This window comes from Oryzias latipes, chromosome 15 (genome assembly GCF_002234675.1).
Source record: "Oryzias latipes chromosome 15, ASM223467v1".
NCBI classification, from domain to species: Eukaryota; Metazoa; Chordata; class Actinopteri; order Beloniformes; family Adrianichthyidae; genus Oryzias; species Oryzias latipes.
In genome coordinates this window covers 786,501-798,595 of record NC_019873.2, presented here as the reverse complement: position 1 = coordinate 798,595, position 12,095 = coordinate 786,501, and the positions used below count along the sequence as shown (strand labels likewise).

General features: G+C 43.0%; 1 protein-coding gene across 4 annotated transcripts in view; it reads left to right on the top strand.

Annotated features, from left to right (window-relative positions):
- Window positions 1-12,095, top strand: part of nckap1 (NCK associated protein 1) — a 53,460-nt gene that overhangs the window by 32,306 nt on the left and 9,059 nt on the right. For all 4 annotated transcript variants that reach the window (XM_011473276.3, XM_004086622.4, XM_023963062.1 and 1 more), the window contains 14 exons: window positions 1,695-1,785; window positions 2,097-2,234; window positions 2,311-2,359; window positions 2,443-2,599; window positions 2,825-2,881; window positions 3,185-3,281; window positions 6,851-6,957; window positions 7,035-7,167; window positions 7,707-7,788; window positions 7,862-7,920; window positions 8,024-8,169; window positions 8,238-8,370; window positions 10,066-10,185; window positions 10,408-10,547. In XM_011473276.3, the coding sequence (XP_011471578.1) occupies window positions 1,695-1,785; window positions 2,097-2,234; window positions 2,311-2,359; window positions 2,443-2,599; window positions 2,825-2,881; window positions 3,185-3,281; window positions 6,851-6,957; window positions 7,035-7,167; window positions 7,707-7,788; window positions 7,862-7,920; window positions 8,024-8,169; window positions 8,238-8,370; window positions 10,066-10,185; window positions 10,408-10,547 (1,509 nt within the window). The remainder of the gene's footprint in view (window positions 1-1,694; window positions 1,786-2,096; window positions 2,235-2,310; window positions 2,360-2,442; window positions 2,600-2,824; window positions 2,882-3,184; window positions 3,282-6,850; window positions 6,958-7,034; window positions 7,168-7,706; window positions 7,789-7,861; window positions 7,921-8,023; window positions 8,170-8,237; window positions 8,371-10,065; window positions 10,186-10,407; window positions 10,548-12,095) is intronic.

Here is a 12,095-nt window from a genome sequence, read left to right as displayed (position 1 = left end):
TTACAAAAGGTGACAGTGCTGGTACTCAGTCCGAGGTGGTTCGTGTCATGTACGGTACTGCTAATGACCGCCGGATCGTACGTTGACAGAAATAGAAAATTTACATGTATAGTTCAGGAATTTCTATTTAACCCTAAAAAAGTTTAAAGTCCGTTCGCGAGCTCTACGTACAAATCACATACAAATCAGGCGTTCATTGATTGCTCGCTGACAGTTCAACTGGTTAATCATTTTCACGCTGAATCGCAGCACTGTGACCAATCACGGACTCGGAATCTTTACCGCATAACAAGAGTAAACCCAAAGTCTGCTAGCTTGATGCTAATGTAAAATGGAATTTCCCATAGGACACCTAATGCTCACGCTTGGTCGACCTTAACATACATGGCTGACTAAATGAACAGCTGGATAAACTCACAGGCATGAATTTTTCAAACTCTTTTAAGGAAAACATTTTTAAAGTTATCATTTGTGGTCTGAAGCACAGTTTTTTCTTAAATCTTCTGGAATACAGTGGACATTCCAGAAGTGGACAAACTGAAAACACCCTCCAGGAGAGAAAGTTGTGCTGTAGATAAGCAACAGGCTGGAGAAAATCTTAGTTGTCAACAGTGATACAGTAGAAGTTAAGTACTAAATCCCTCTCTCCTACTTTCAAAGAAGCTGAAATAATACTCTAAATATCTGAAAAATGAATATAAATGGCCCTGATTTTTTTAAAATATTCAGCGCTCAGGTCTTATGTTCTCCTCAGTAGCCTCCAAGTTTGAAAATGTTTGAGGCCCCTGCAATTCATTCAATACAATTCATTTGAACAATGGTTCACACTGGATGGTCACATGACTTCATTCAAAGTCTGTCCACACATTGGACTGGAATGATGGACTGATCCGTGTTCATGACATCACATGTGTGTTGTCCGCTGTGATGAACTTGGTCGTTTTTACGTTGTAGTAAAATAAATGCTACCATGTCTCAATCCAAATGGTATTTCCCAAAGCTGATGACAGATTTATCTCATTTTGAAACAAATGTATAATGGTATGGGTCGATTCGATTTACAACTTGCCTTAGACAGATGGATCTGGTTGGAATGTAGGAATAGAAATGGATTCATCGATTACGTGGATTAATCATTACACCCCTATGTGGTCTGTCTTTAGATCGCAGTGTTACTTGCACTGTGTTTTACATTTTTAACATGGGGGATGGGGAAAGGGTTGTTTATCTATCACAGCTGATCTGTTCTGTTCCTGAGTCCACTGTACCGCACCACATCTGCCAGTCTGCCTCTGCAATGTTCACTTTACTGTGTCCCAGAAGTCTGATGGTGTTCCCTGTACCCTGGAACAGAACAGGGAAAAAGTCAGAGACAAAAACATACTAACATGAGCACAAAGTCAGCTGTCTACACTGGAGTTGCAGCTTAGTCTCTACTGGACTCCTAGAAACAGAAACAGAGCCATGTTTTAGATAAGAGAGGGGACAGCCCCCCCCTTTTGTGTGCCCTGCTGCTTTCAGCATGGTCCGGTAAAGATGTGAGCTGGTGGTTTGCCTTGGAGTTGAATAGATGTCTTTAACAAAGTTCTGAGGGTTCAGTACGGATTCCTGCTGCTGTGTCTGCTGGAAGACAGAAAACAAGGAAACCTGGAGTCACTCTGGATAAACCTGAGCATTATGTGTGTGTGCTGCAGTGACAGGGAGTATCCAAGGCTGGGACAGATGATCGTGGATTATGAGAATCCTCTGAAGAAGATGATGGAAGAGTTTGTCCCTCATGGAAAGGTGAGGCGTGTCCTGTGTTCTCTTAGTGTTTTGGACCGCAGGTATGAGCATTCTAACAAATGGATCCATTTCTGGTTTCTATCACAACCGGAGCAGGATTCCAAAAGTACATTTATCCTTTTTAGTTTCTTGCTTATCTTGTGTAGTTTGGAAATGACAAAGTTCAGCATTTGATTAGAATCAAACAGTCCATAAAGATAAGATAAGTTAATGTTATTGAGCCACTGCTAAGAGAAACACCTGCATTCTTTCAAGAATTTGGTGGTGACCCTAGCTAATTCTGACACAAGCTGCATGTTTGCTGTGACCAGTCTCTGTCGGAAGCCCTGATCAGCCTACAGATGGTTTATCCACGGAGAAACCTGTCTGCTGACCAGTGGAGGAATGCCCAGCTGCTGTCCCTCATCTCTGCCCCCTCCACCATGTTGAACCCGGCTCAGTCAGACACCGTAAGTGCCCTTTCATCCTGCGTGACCTTCAGCATCAAACGTATGACGCCCGTCCTCCTCCTCTGTGTGCCCTCAGATGCCCTGCGAGTACCTGTCCCTGGACGCCATGGAGAAGTGGATCGTGTGTGCGTAGCCACATTCTGAATTTCCTCCGAGCCCTGGGCGGTTCTGGTTTTTGACTGGGCGGGTGTTGTGGGTTTTGTTGCAGTTGGTTTCATTCTGTGCCATCCAGCGCTGAACAGCGACGCGGCGGCGCTGTCCCTGTGGAAGCTGGCCCTGCAGAGCTCCACCTGCCTCTGCCTGTTCAGAGACGAGGTCTTCCACATCCACAAGGCTGCAGAGGACCTGTTTGTGAACATCCGAGGGTGGGGGGCCCCCACAGTTTCCCTCAAATAGAAAAATGCATTTTAAATGTGGAGACATTTCACTTGGGACCAAGGAAAATATCTGGAAGTAAAAAAAATATTTAGCTAAAAATCAAATGTTACTTTGTCAAAACAAGTGAAAAATCCTCAAATTTAAGATGCATTTCTGAAAAGCAGTCATTGTCGTAATGAGGGGAGTCATTTTCCAAGTTCTTTTTTTTTCAGGTACAACAAACGCATCAATGACATCAGGGAGTGCAAAGAGCAGGCCCTGTCTCACGCGTATGTTCACTTCCTTCCCAAAGTTTGCCTGTAACCCAGCTCCATCTTTGGGAGCCTTTTCCCGCCTCCCTGCTTTCTGATAAATAAGAATCCCTGTACTCATTTCAGCTTCTTCTTTCTTAAACTGTCATTTGAGCTTTTATTTCCACTTACCGTGCTCCTTTTATCTCTCCCTTTTTGCCCCCCTTCCTCTAGCCTCAGCTTTCATCCCCCTTTTCATCTGCCCGTCATGCTTTTGCCGCCATGGTCTCGGTTTTGAGGATCGTCCTAAAGTGTCACATTGTGTTTGCCGTTTTCCTTTAGAGGCTCCATGCACAGAGAGAGACGCAAGTTCCTCCGGTCTGCTCTGAAGGAGCTGGCCACTGTCTTAGCTGACCAGCCAGGACTTCTGGGTCCAAAGGTGATGCAGAAAAGCTCCGTAGATGACAGTTTGGAAGCAGAGAGTTTGACTGCAGAGCTTTCATATTCTGGCATTTAAACACGTTTCTCCAAAATATGAAGCTAAAAAACAAAAGTTTTTTGAGGTGAAAACACATTACTTTAACAATTATAAAAATAAAATATAATAACTAGAAAAACTAAATGTGTCTGCGATGGTGCAGGTGTGACTGCTTTGAGCTGAAGATTTTGCTCTATTCAAAAGCAGCTAAAATCAGCAGAGAAGTTGAACCAATACTTTAAAAGAACCTGAAAGGACTAAAAAAAGTGCTGCAACCTCCAGTTTACTCAATAAATGTGTCTTAAAAGAATTCAATGATCCATAACTCTAGGTTATTTTGAGGAATGATACCAAAATGTTTGATAAAGAAAAGTGATGTGAGATGAGGAGCTTCGTTTCAGCTTCATTCTTAATCCATTGTAAATCGATCATTAAAAGTAAAGTGTGCCCAACATCGTGACTTGTCTACATAATCCTGACTTGACTCTTCCTAACCTTATGGCTATGCTGAAAATATATGGCCAGCTGTTGGGTTATAATCTAAATATTACCAAAACTCAGGTTCTGACTATAAACTACTCTCTAAGTTCTGTCATTAGACAACGTTACAAATATAAATGGGATCCAAAAAAAGATAACATCCCAAACTCTTATTTTAATGCTTGGGACAAACGGTTGTGTAGATACATATGGACAGGAGCAAAACCAGGAAGAAAATATCAAACATTTCAAATCAATAAAGAACATGGAGGTCTCGTCCTTCTAATTTTGAAGCAGTCCTACTATGCAGCTCACCTAGCTCAGTCACGCAGGAGACCGAGGTTCAGTACCCAGTTTGGTTTTTAGGCAAGACCTTCATGCTGCTGCTTATCTGGGTCTCCGTGTGCCTTCAAAACATAGGGTTGTGTCAGGAAGGGCATTCGGTGTTAAACTCTGCCAAACCACCTGCAGATGCAAGATGAACAACAGCATCACTATGCAGCTCAGCTAAAATACAGAATCTGCTGGTGCGCTCCAGAGATTGCAGCCTATCGGAAACAGATCAAGGTGAATTTAGGACATAAAATACTCAAATGACTTTAGATCTGAGTGGAAAACACACTGTTAATCTGGAATAGAGTACCAAAAATGTAAACTGGAAAAGGATGTCAGAGTTTATTTTGGCCTTTTTCTCAACAAAATTCCAACCTGGTAGAACAGATGCAGCCTTCTTACACTGGAGTGAGAAAGGTTTGTGCTTATTCCTAAATGGAAAGACATTCAAATCATTCACTAGATTACAAACTGAGTTCAACCTTGAAAAATGTGACTTTTTTTAGGCATCTCCATCTGCGCCCTTACATAAGGCAAACAAAGCATTACATTTAAAGGTATAGATTTTCTCAAAGTATTTACAGATTCTTATAAAAAGTTACCTAACAAGATTGTCTCTAGACTTTATAAGGGGCTACAGAAACCTAAAGATAATAATTCCTTGGCTGTCAAATTAAAATGGGATAAACAGCTAACTATTGGGATGACTAGCTTGCATGGTGTGAGACACAACTAACATAAACCAGATCTGGAATTTGGAGGGAAAAATGGGCTCAGGTTCTACACACCACCACAAATGGGAAACACATTTCAAGGTAAATAGCAATGTTGTTGGAGGCAGTGTGCACAGGATAATGCCAATCAGTCTCACATCTTTGGTCCTGGACAGAATTAGTATAATTAAATGATTATCAAAACAATAGAAGCTCTTCTGGGTTATGTCATCCCTACTGACCCCAAAGGTTTCTATTGGGTCTACTACCTGAAAAGGAGATTTAAAGAGGATTGTTACCTTTGTAAAATATGCATAATTACCTTTAAAAAAAACAAAAAAAACTCTCTCTGTGTTGGCTGAAATGCGACCCCCCCCCTTTAAGTCAGACCAGTTCTTTCAAGTTGTGGATGAAGTTTATTAAATGGAAAAAATGACTTTTGCTCTACAAATGAAATGATTTTTTGTTTTTTCTTAACTTGTAACTCCTTTACTTTTGTTCTGTCTTATGTAAAAGAAAAAGTTATTTAAAAAAAAAAGCAAATATACCACAAAAGCTAGTAATAATTCTGAATCTGTTGTACTGTAGAAAGATCTATGGGTATATTCCATAGGAGTGTCAAAAAATCACCTTAATTGCAATTAATTAATTAGACAAATTTTTTATTTTTTTTAATCCCATCAATGTCACTTTTAATCTCTAACAATTGTTGCTTTCTCAAATATAAAACCCAAGACTCCAACTGTTTATTTGCATGAACATTTTATCTGAGCCCTGCAGAAAACGCATGTTACATCACTCAGTGCACGTCTTGGTGTCCCTGTATGCAGCGCGTGCCACAGGTCTGTCGCTTCTGTGACATCATCAATGTGCAGCGTTGTAGTTTTTACACAACCAACCCAAAACAACGTAAGGAATAAAGCCCAAAGAGCTGTCCGTCATCCTTAAGTCATGGGGTAGCGGGAGGGCTGTGGATCGAGACATGTCAACATATGATCTACGCTGTTGAAAGGAACTCAAAGAAGTGTTCCGACTACTTGAGTGAATTGATCTGTTGCTCTTTAGTTTTTTTTTTGTTTTTTTTTGTTTGTTTTTTTTTTTTTTTGGGGGGGGGGGTCTTAATTGTTGGTGATTGAAAAATATCCCCCTTTTTGGTGTAAAAGTAAAGGTTGGAAGTCTGTTATTTAAAAAAAAAAACTTCATGAAACCACTTATTTAGTTGTATTTTGATCTTTTACTGTTTGATAAAAATATCTCAGGTAACGATCTCTAGAAAAGCCTCAGAGATCCCGTTTCCGTCTCCGAGTCTGGGTTCATGACATCATCAGAGACTCTCCGCTACAATGAGCTTCACCGTCCTCTGCAGGAGCTGCAGCTGGATGACGGACACTTCAGTGCTACTTCTGTCTCTCTGTGACCCAGTTTGACAGTTTGCTGCTCTGCATTGGTCCAAGGAGAGAGAAAAAATTGACGGCTTTTTATTATTGTCTCCATCATACTTTATCACAAAGTTCCAAAGGAGAACACAATTTGCTCAACAAGTTTGTGTCTTTCACTTCTGTTTAGATGCATGGCAATATCGGGCTAAACCATAAAGTTCTGGGGGAGAACGATCAGATTCTTCTCCCTGTTGGTTCTGGACTCCACCTGCTGATACCAACACATTGTGGGCTAAAGCAGACTTCCTTATTTGTTGAGGCGACCCACGTTTTTGCCATGGTTAAGACACCGACAAAAAATGTTCAGCACGTTAGAATTTTCCCTGCATTGTCGCACTGCCTGAAATGCGCTGCCGCCAGACTGCCACGGGCAAAAACTGCATAGCGGGACTTCTGACGGAAACTGCTGTGAGAATCATGTTCAGTTTGATCGCTGCTTCAAACTGAGAAAACCTGCAAAGGTTTAGAGTTACTGCAGTGTGCAGTACAGACAGGTCAGCAAAACCGGCCACTTCACTGACCCCTCATGTAAAAGTAACCCCCCTCTGTTTATGACCCCCCCCAGGCTCTGTTTGTCTTCATGGCTCTGTCCTTTGCTCGCGACGAGATCATCTGGTTGCTGCGCCACGCCGACAACATCCAGAAGAAAAGCACAGATGACTTCATAGACAAGTGAGCAGAACTAGGCTGAAGCCACACACAAATGCCATGCTGGTTTCAGGTCTGACAGATGGGGGGGGTGTTTGCAGACACATTGCAGAACTGATCTTCTACATGGAAGAGCTCCGTGCCCACGTGAGGAAGTACGGGCCGGTGATGCAGCGGTACTATGTGCAGTACTTGTCCGGTTTTGATGCCGTGGTGCTAAATGAGATGGTGCAGGTGAGAACGCCAGCAGGTGTGTGGACTGTCCTGCAGACTAGCAGTGTTCATGCAGCATGTCTGCACCTGCAGCTAACCTCTTCATGCAGAAAAACCTTTATTCATCAAATAGCATCCTGGCTGTTGTATTGACAAAGTATTTAAAGCCGTCAATAACATCCTGGAGATGATGTCTGTCCTGCTGTAACATCCACACGGTTGTTGCTGAGAATCGAACAGAAAGCCTTCATTGTCAGTATACATAGTAACATTGCAATTTAAAAGCAGTTTCCCTAAAAGTGGACATATAAGACAAATACAAAATAGAGTGACAGCTTTGGGAAAGAAACGTCCCTGAGTCTGTTTGTCCTACCCGCTATGGATAAAGTCTCAGGCTTAAACCCGGATGTGTATTGGCCCTCAGACTGTGTCCTGCCTTGCTGAGACAGCAGGGGTTGTAGATGGAGCTGATTGCAGGCAGAGGGCAGCCTTTTGCTGCCGCTTCCTGTCCGCCTCCGTACATCTCCTGGAGTTTGGGTCTAACTGTGGTTGTCCAACAGAACCTGTCTGTGTGTCCGGAGGATGAGTCCATCATAATGTCTTCATTTGTCAACACCATGACCTCCCTGAGTGTCAAACAAGGTGAAGCAGCATAAGGGGGAGGGGTGGGTCTGTCATTGAAACATGACTGAAGTGTAATGTGCGTGTGTTGCAGTGGAAGATGGAGAGGTGTTTGACTTCAGAGGAATGAGGCTGGACTGGTTCAGACTGCAGGTTCCTGAGACTTCTTTTTTCATGTTAGAGCCATATGAAAGCTTGTTTTTCTTTTCCTGTGTGACCACTTTGGTTTTCTGTTTCCTCCTGTGCATTGCTGAAGGCATACACCAGTGTCTCTAAAGCCAGTCTTGGGATTTCAGACCACAAAGAGCTGGGGAAAATGATGAACACCATCATCTTCCACACCAAGATGGTGGATTCTCTGGTGGAGATGCTGGTGGAGACGTCGGATCTGTCTATTTTCTGGTGAGTCATCCTCTGAGTGGCTGGTTTGAGTACGCCCTCCTTAACCGCTTCCTCCTCCATCTCTGCAGCTTCTACAGCCGCGCCTTTGAAAAAATGTTCCAGCAGTGCTTGGAGCTCCCCTCCCAGAGCCGACACTCCATCTGCTTCCCTCTGCTCTGCACACACTTCATGTCCTGCACACATGAGCTCTGTCCTGAGGAGGTGAGCATGTTATCTAGAAAACAAAAACTCTCAGAGGAAGAATGATGAAGATGTTTGTTGTAGAAGAAATACAAACACCTAAATCTGCCAGAACAGCTGGCTAAATTTAGTTTGGCTTTTTCTGATCTATATTGATATTTTTGTGAACAGATGAAACTAAAACCAGTAGAAATATTGTTGTGTTTTAGAAACTGCTGTGATTGAGTCTTTGCTCTCTGTAGAGAACTAAATTGAATTCAAAAGGACAGTTGATGAAAGGTGAAAACAGTCTTCATGCTACGCTTCCCCTAAAACCTAAAGGTCGTGTCACACTGCCACTACGTACAATCTGCGCATTGTCCACATATGACATGTTCCGGGATACATGCATGATACATGTAATTCATAAGTGTTTGATATTGGTTGCAGAATGTTGGGTCAGGTGCAGTTCACGTGTAGGAAGGCAGAGCGGGCTGTGACCAAGTACCCTGAGCGCACATGCGACTCTGGATGCCTGCCGAGCGCTTTTTGTGAATTCTCTAGCTGCCTCAGCTGGCGCCTAGCAGCCTCTATGTGCACGGACTGGGGTGGGGGCATGAGATGGGGAGATCCACGAGAAGTGCCTGACGCTTGTCTAGAGTTGCATCTGCGCCTGCCGTCCTCGGCCTCCTCCCGCGACCCGGACACCGTCCAGCAAGAGTCCTGACCCAGACGGGAGACCCCCACTCCATATAGACAGTTGGAGGGGTCAAAGATCGGCCGATGTATGTTCCCGTCACAAAATATGCATGAACCATGCGTAATCATTGCATGTAATATGCAACTTCGATTTTCTTGCGTCAATTACATAACTTCAATGTCATATGACAGTTAGACATCGCTGGTACTTGTGTAAAAAATTACCGTAGACTTGTGTGGAACGTTTATGAAAAGCCAAAAATTTGCAAATGCATGTTCTAAAAAATCATGCACAATTGCTTATGATGCCTGTAATAATTGTGCATGAACCACATAAAGTACGAGTGAGCTGCGTTCAGTCTCAACTGATCAAACATTTTGGACAGCTCAAAACCAAATTCATGTAAAGACACGTAAGCCAGAACCCTCGACTGACATTTCCCTCATCAACCAATGCCGAACGCAAGAAACACTTATGACATGTATCAGGCATGTATCATGCGAGACCTACATTTCATACGTTCGTACGTTCTGGCTGCGTGGCACGGCCTTGATTTAGAACTGACGAGGATCAGGAGAATCCGACTGTTTGATCACAACAAAGCATTGCGCAGGTCTACGGCAGGAGCTGACCGTGGTGCTGAAGCCGTCTGATTTCTGCACAGTGCTCTGAATGTCAAAAGAAAGAAAGTCAATGAAACGTGTTCTCTGCATGGTTTATTTTTTATTTTAACGTGGTTTATTCTGATACATCTGTCATTTCACGTAAAGAACCGCTCCCTTTTCTCACTTTTTCCACGTATATTCACATATGCACAAGATGTACGTAGTGGTAATGTGTTCTGTTGTCCATCGTTCTCCTTTCTGTCTCTAAATCATTGCACATTCAAAGGTTTTCAGAGTTTCTGCTGAGCTCTGGAGATGCTCTTCTTATTTTGAAATGTTAACTCTGAGTAGTTGTTTTTGTGAGAACATTTCAATCGTGAGCTTTGATAGTTAACAAAGTCCTGTTCTCTGTTTGTGTGTAATTCTCTGCAGCGTCACCACATAGGAGATCGCAGCCTGTCTTTGTGCAACATGTTCCTGGACGAGATGGCCAAGCAGGCCCGAAACCTGATCACTGACATCTGCACGGAGCAGTGCACGCTCAGCGATCAGGTACACGGCTCATGACCAACCCTTTTCTGATCCCGTGCAGTAACTGTTGAAAACGAGCTCTAATCAGGAACAGTGACAGTGATGTTTGCAGAGCTGCTTCACCTGTTTCTCACTCTGGGCTGTTTCTGTTAGAACATGGAGATGTTCCCAACAAAGTCACAGCTCCACTTTGTCCAAATTCTACCTCAGAGCAACAGAACGTCCTTTGCTTTCCCTTTGCAGCTACTGCCCAAGCACTGCGCCAAAACAATCAGCCAGGCAGTCAACAAGAAGAGCAAGAAGGCCCCCGGGAAGAAGGGGGAGCCGGAGAGGGAAAAGCCGGGAATGGAGAGCATGAGGAAGAACCGGCTGCTTGTCACCAAGTCAGTATTAAACGGGAGGTTTGATTCTTTTCTCCAGACTCTGGTCTGACTGAAAGCCAAATTTCCTTTTGCTTCAATGAAGACATACAGTTCAGAGCAAACGAGTTCTGTGAAAAAACAAACTGAGAACGCTTCAGAAATGGAAGGGTCCATCCTTGGTTTTCATCAACAAAATGCAGTGAAAGAACAAAATCTGAACCAGTACAATATTGACCTTTCTTTGCCTTCAAAAGGGCTTCAGTTCTTTTATTACTCGGCTGGAAGGTTGTTCCAAACATTTTGGAAAACTAACCTCGGATCTTCTGTTGATGTAGGCTTTCTCACATCCTTCCGTCTCTTTGTGCAATCCCAGAATCCCTCCATGATGTCACTTCCTGTTCTTCCTGCTCTCCTTCCTAAGAGGATCTTGACCAAATCTCCATTTGCAGAAATGCAGCCTGAAATGTTTCTCTGCTGCCTGCAGACACTCCTCATTGTTCATCTCTGCAGGCCTTCTACTAACAACTTCTCATGGATCCAGATCAACTGCTGCCATTTTTCTGAGCCCAGATCCTGGGTTTTTCTGCATACTTGATTTGGTTGACTTTTTTCCACATCATACGTTTTCTTTTTGGCTGCAACATTTCCACGAAGACACTCAGCGGCTCATTTGGTTAAGTGCAGGCACACTGGAAACCAGGGTTCGATTTCCAGGGGACACAATGAGCTTTATCCAGTGTGGGTCCTTGGGCAAGACTCTTCACACTGCTGCCTAACTCTGGAGCCACAGGGGGGGCCACGTTTGGGTTCCCCTGTGCCGGTCCCCAGCGCAGTTATAATACAGGGTTGTGTCAGGAGCGACATCCAGCGTAGAAATCTCTGCCAGAAAATCGGATTCACTGTGGCGACCCCTGAAGGGGGTGAATAACAATTCTACAATATTGATAAATGGTCTTTAAAGTGTTTCACTGAGGGGAAATCTAAATGTAGAAAAGCCTAAAAGTGTAGTTATTAGTGCAGATCATATCATAGATCCGTCCTGGATTAAAAGATTGTTTGATAGCAGCAGCTTTGTTTAGGTCAGCAGTAAAATTCATGTTTTTGTTTTAAGGCGTTTCATACTGAAAAAGCTTTTGTTGAAATGATTTACAAAAGTCCTCATCCAATCAGCGATGTCCCATGGACCTTACCGGTACCTGTTGACGTTTCCTCTTTCTTTTTTTTTAACATCTTTTAACATTTTAACTTTACTTTCTTCTTTTTGTTTCTCAGACATGATGTTTTTCTGTTACCGGTACTTGTTGTTGTGATCTTTATGATGTTTTTGTGCTGACTGATTTGATGATGTGGTTAACCGACTTGTTTGAGATACATGGATGTGTGTTTTCTGGCTAAATACAAACTCATTATATAACTCAGCTCACATATGAACATATATGCAGAAAGAACCACGAGCAGCTGTCATTTAACAGACCAGACTGGCATCTATGGGTTAATAAATGCTCATCTATATTACTATTACTATATTACTAACTGAACAGTAAGTAAATAACCAAACAAACAGCCCAA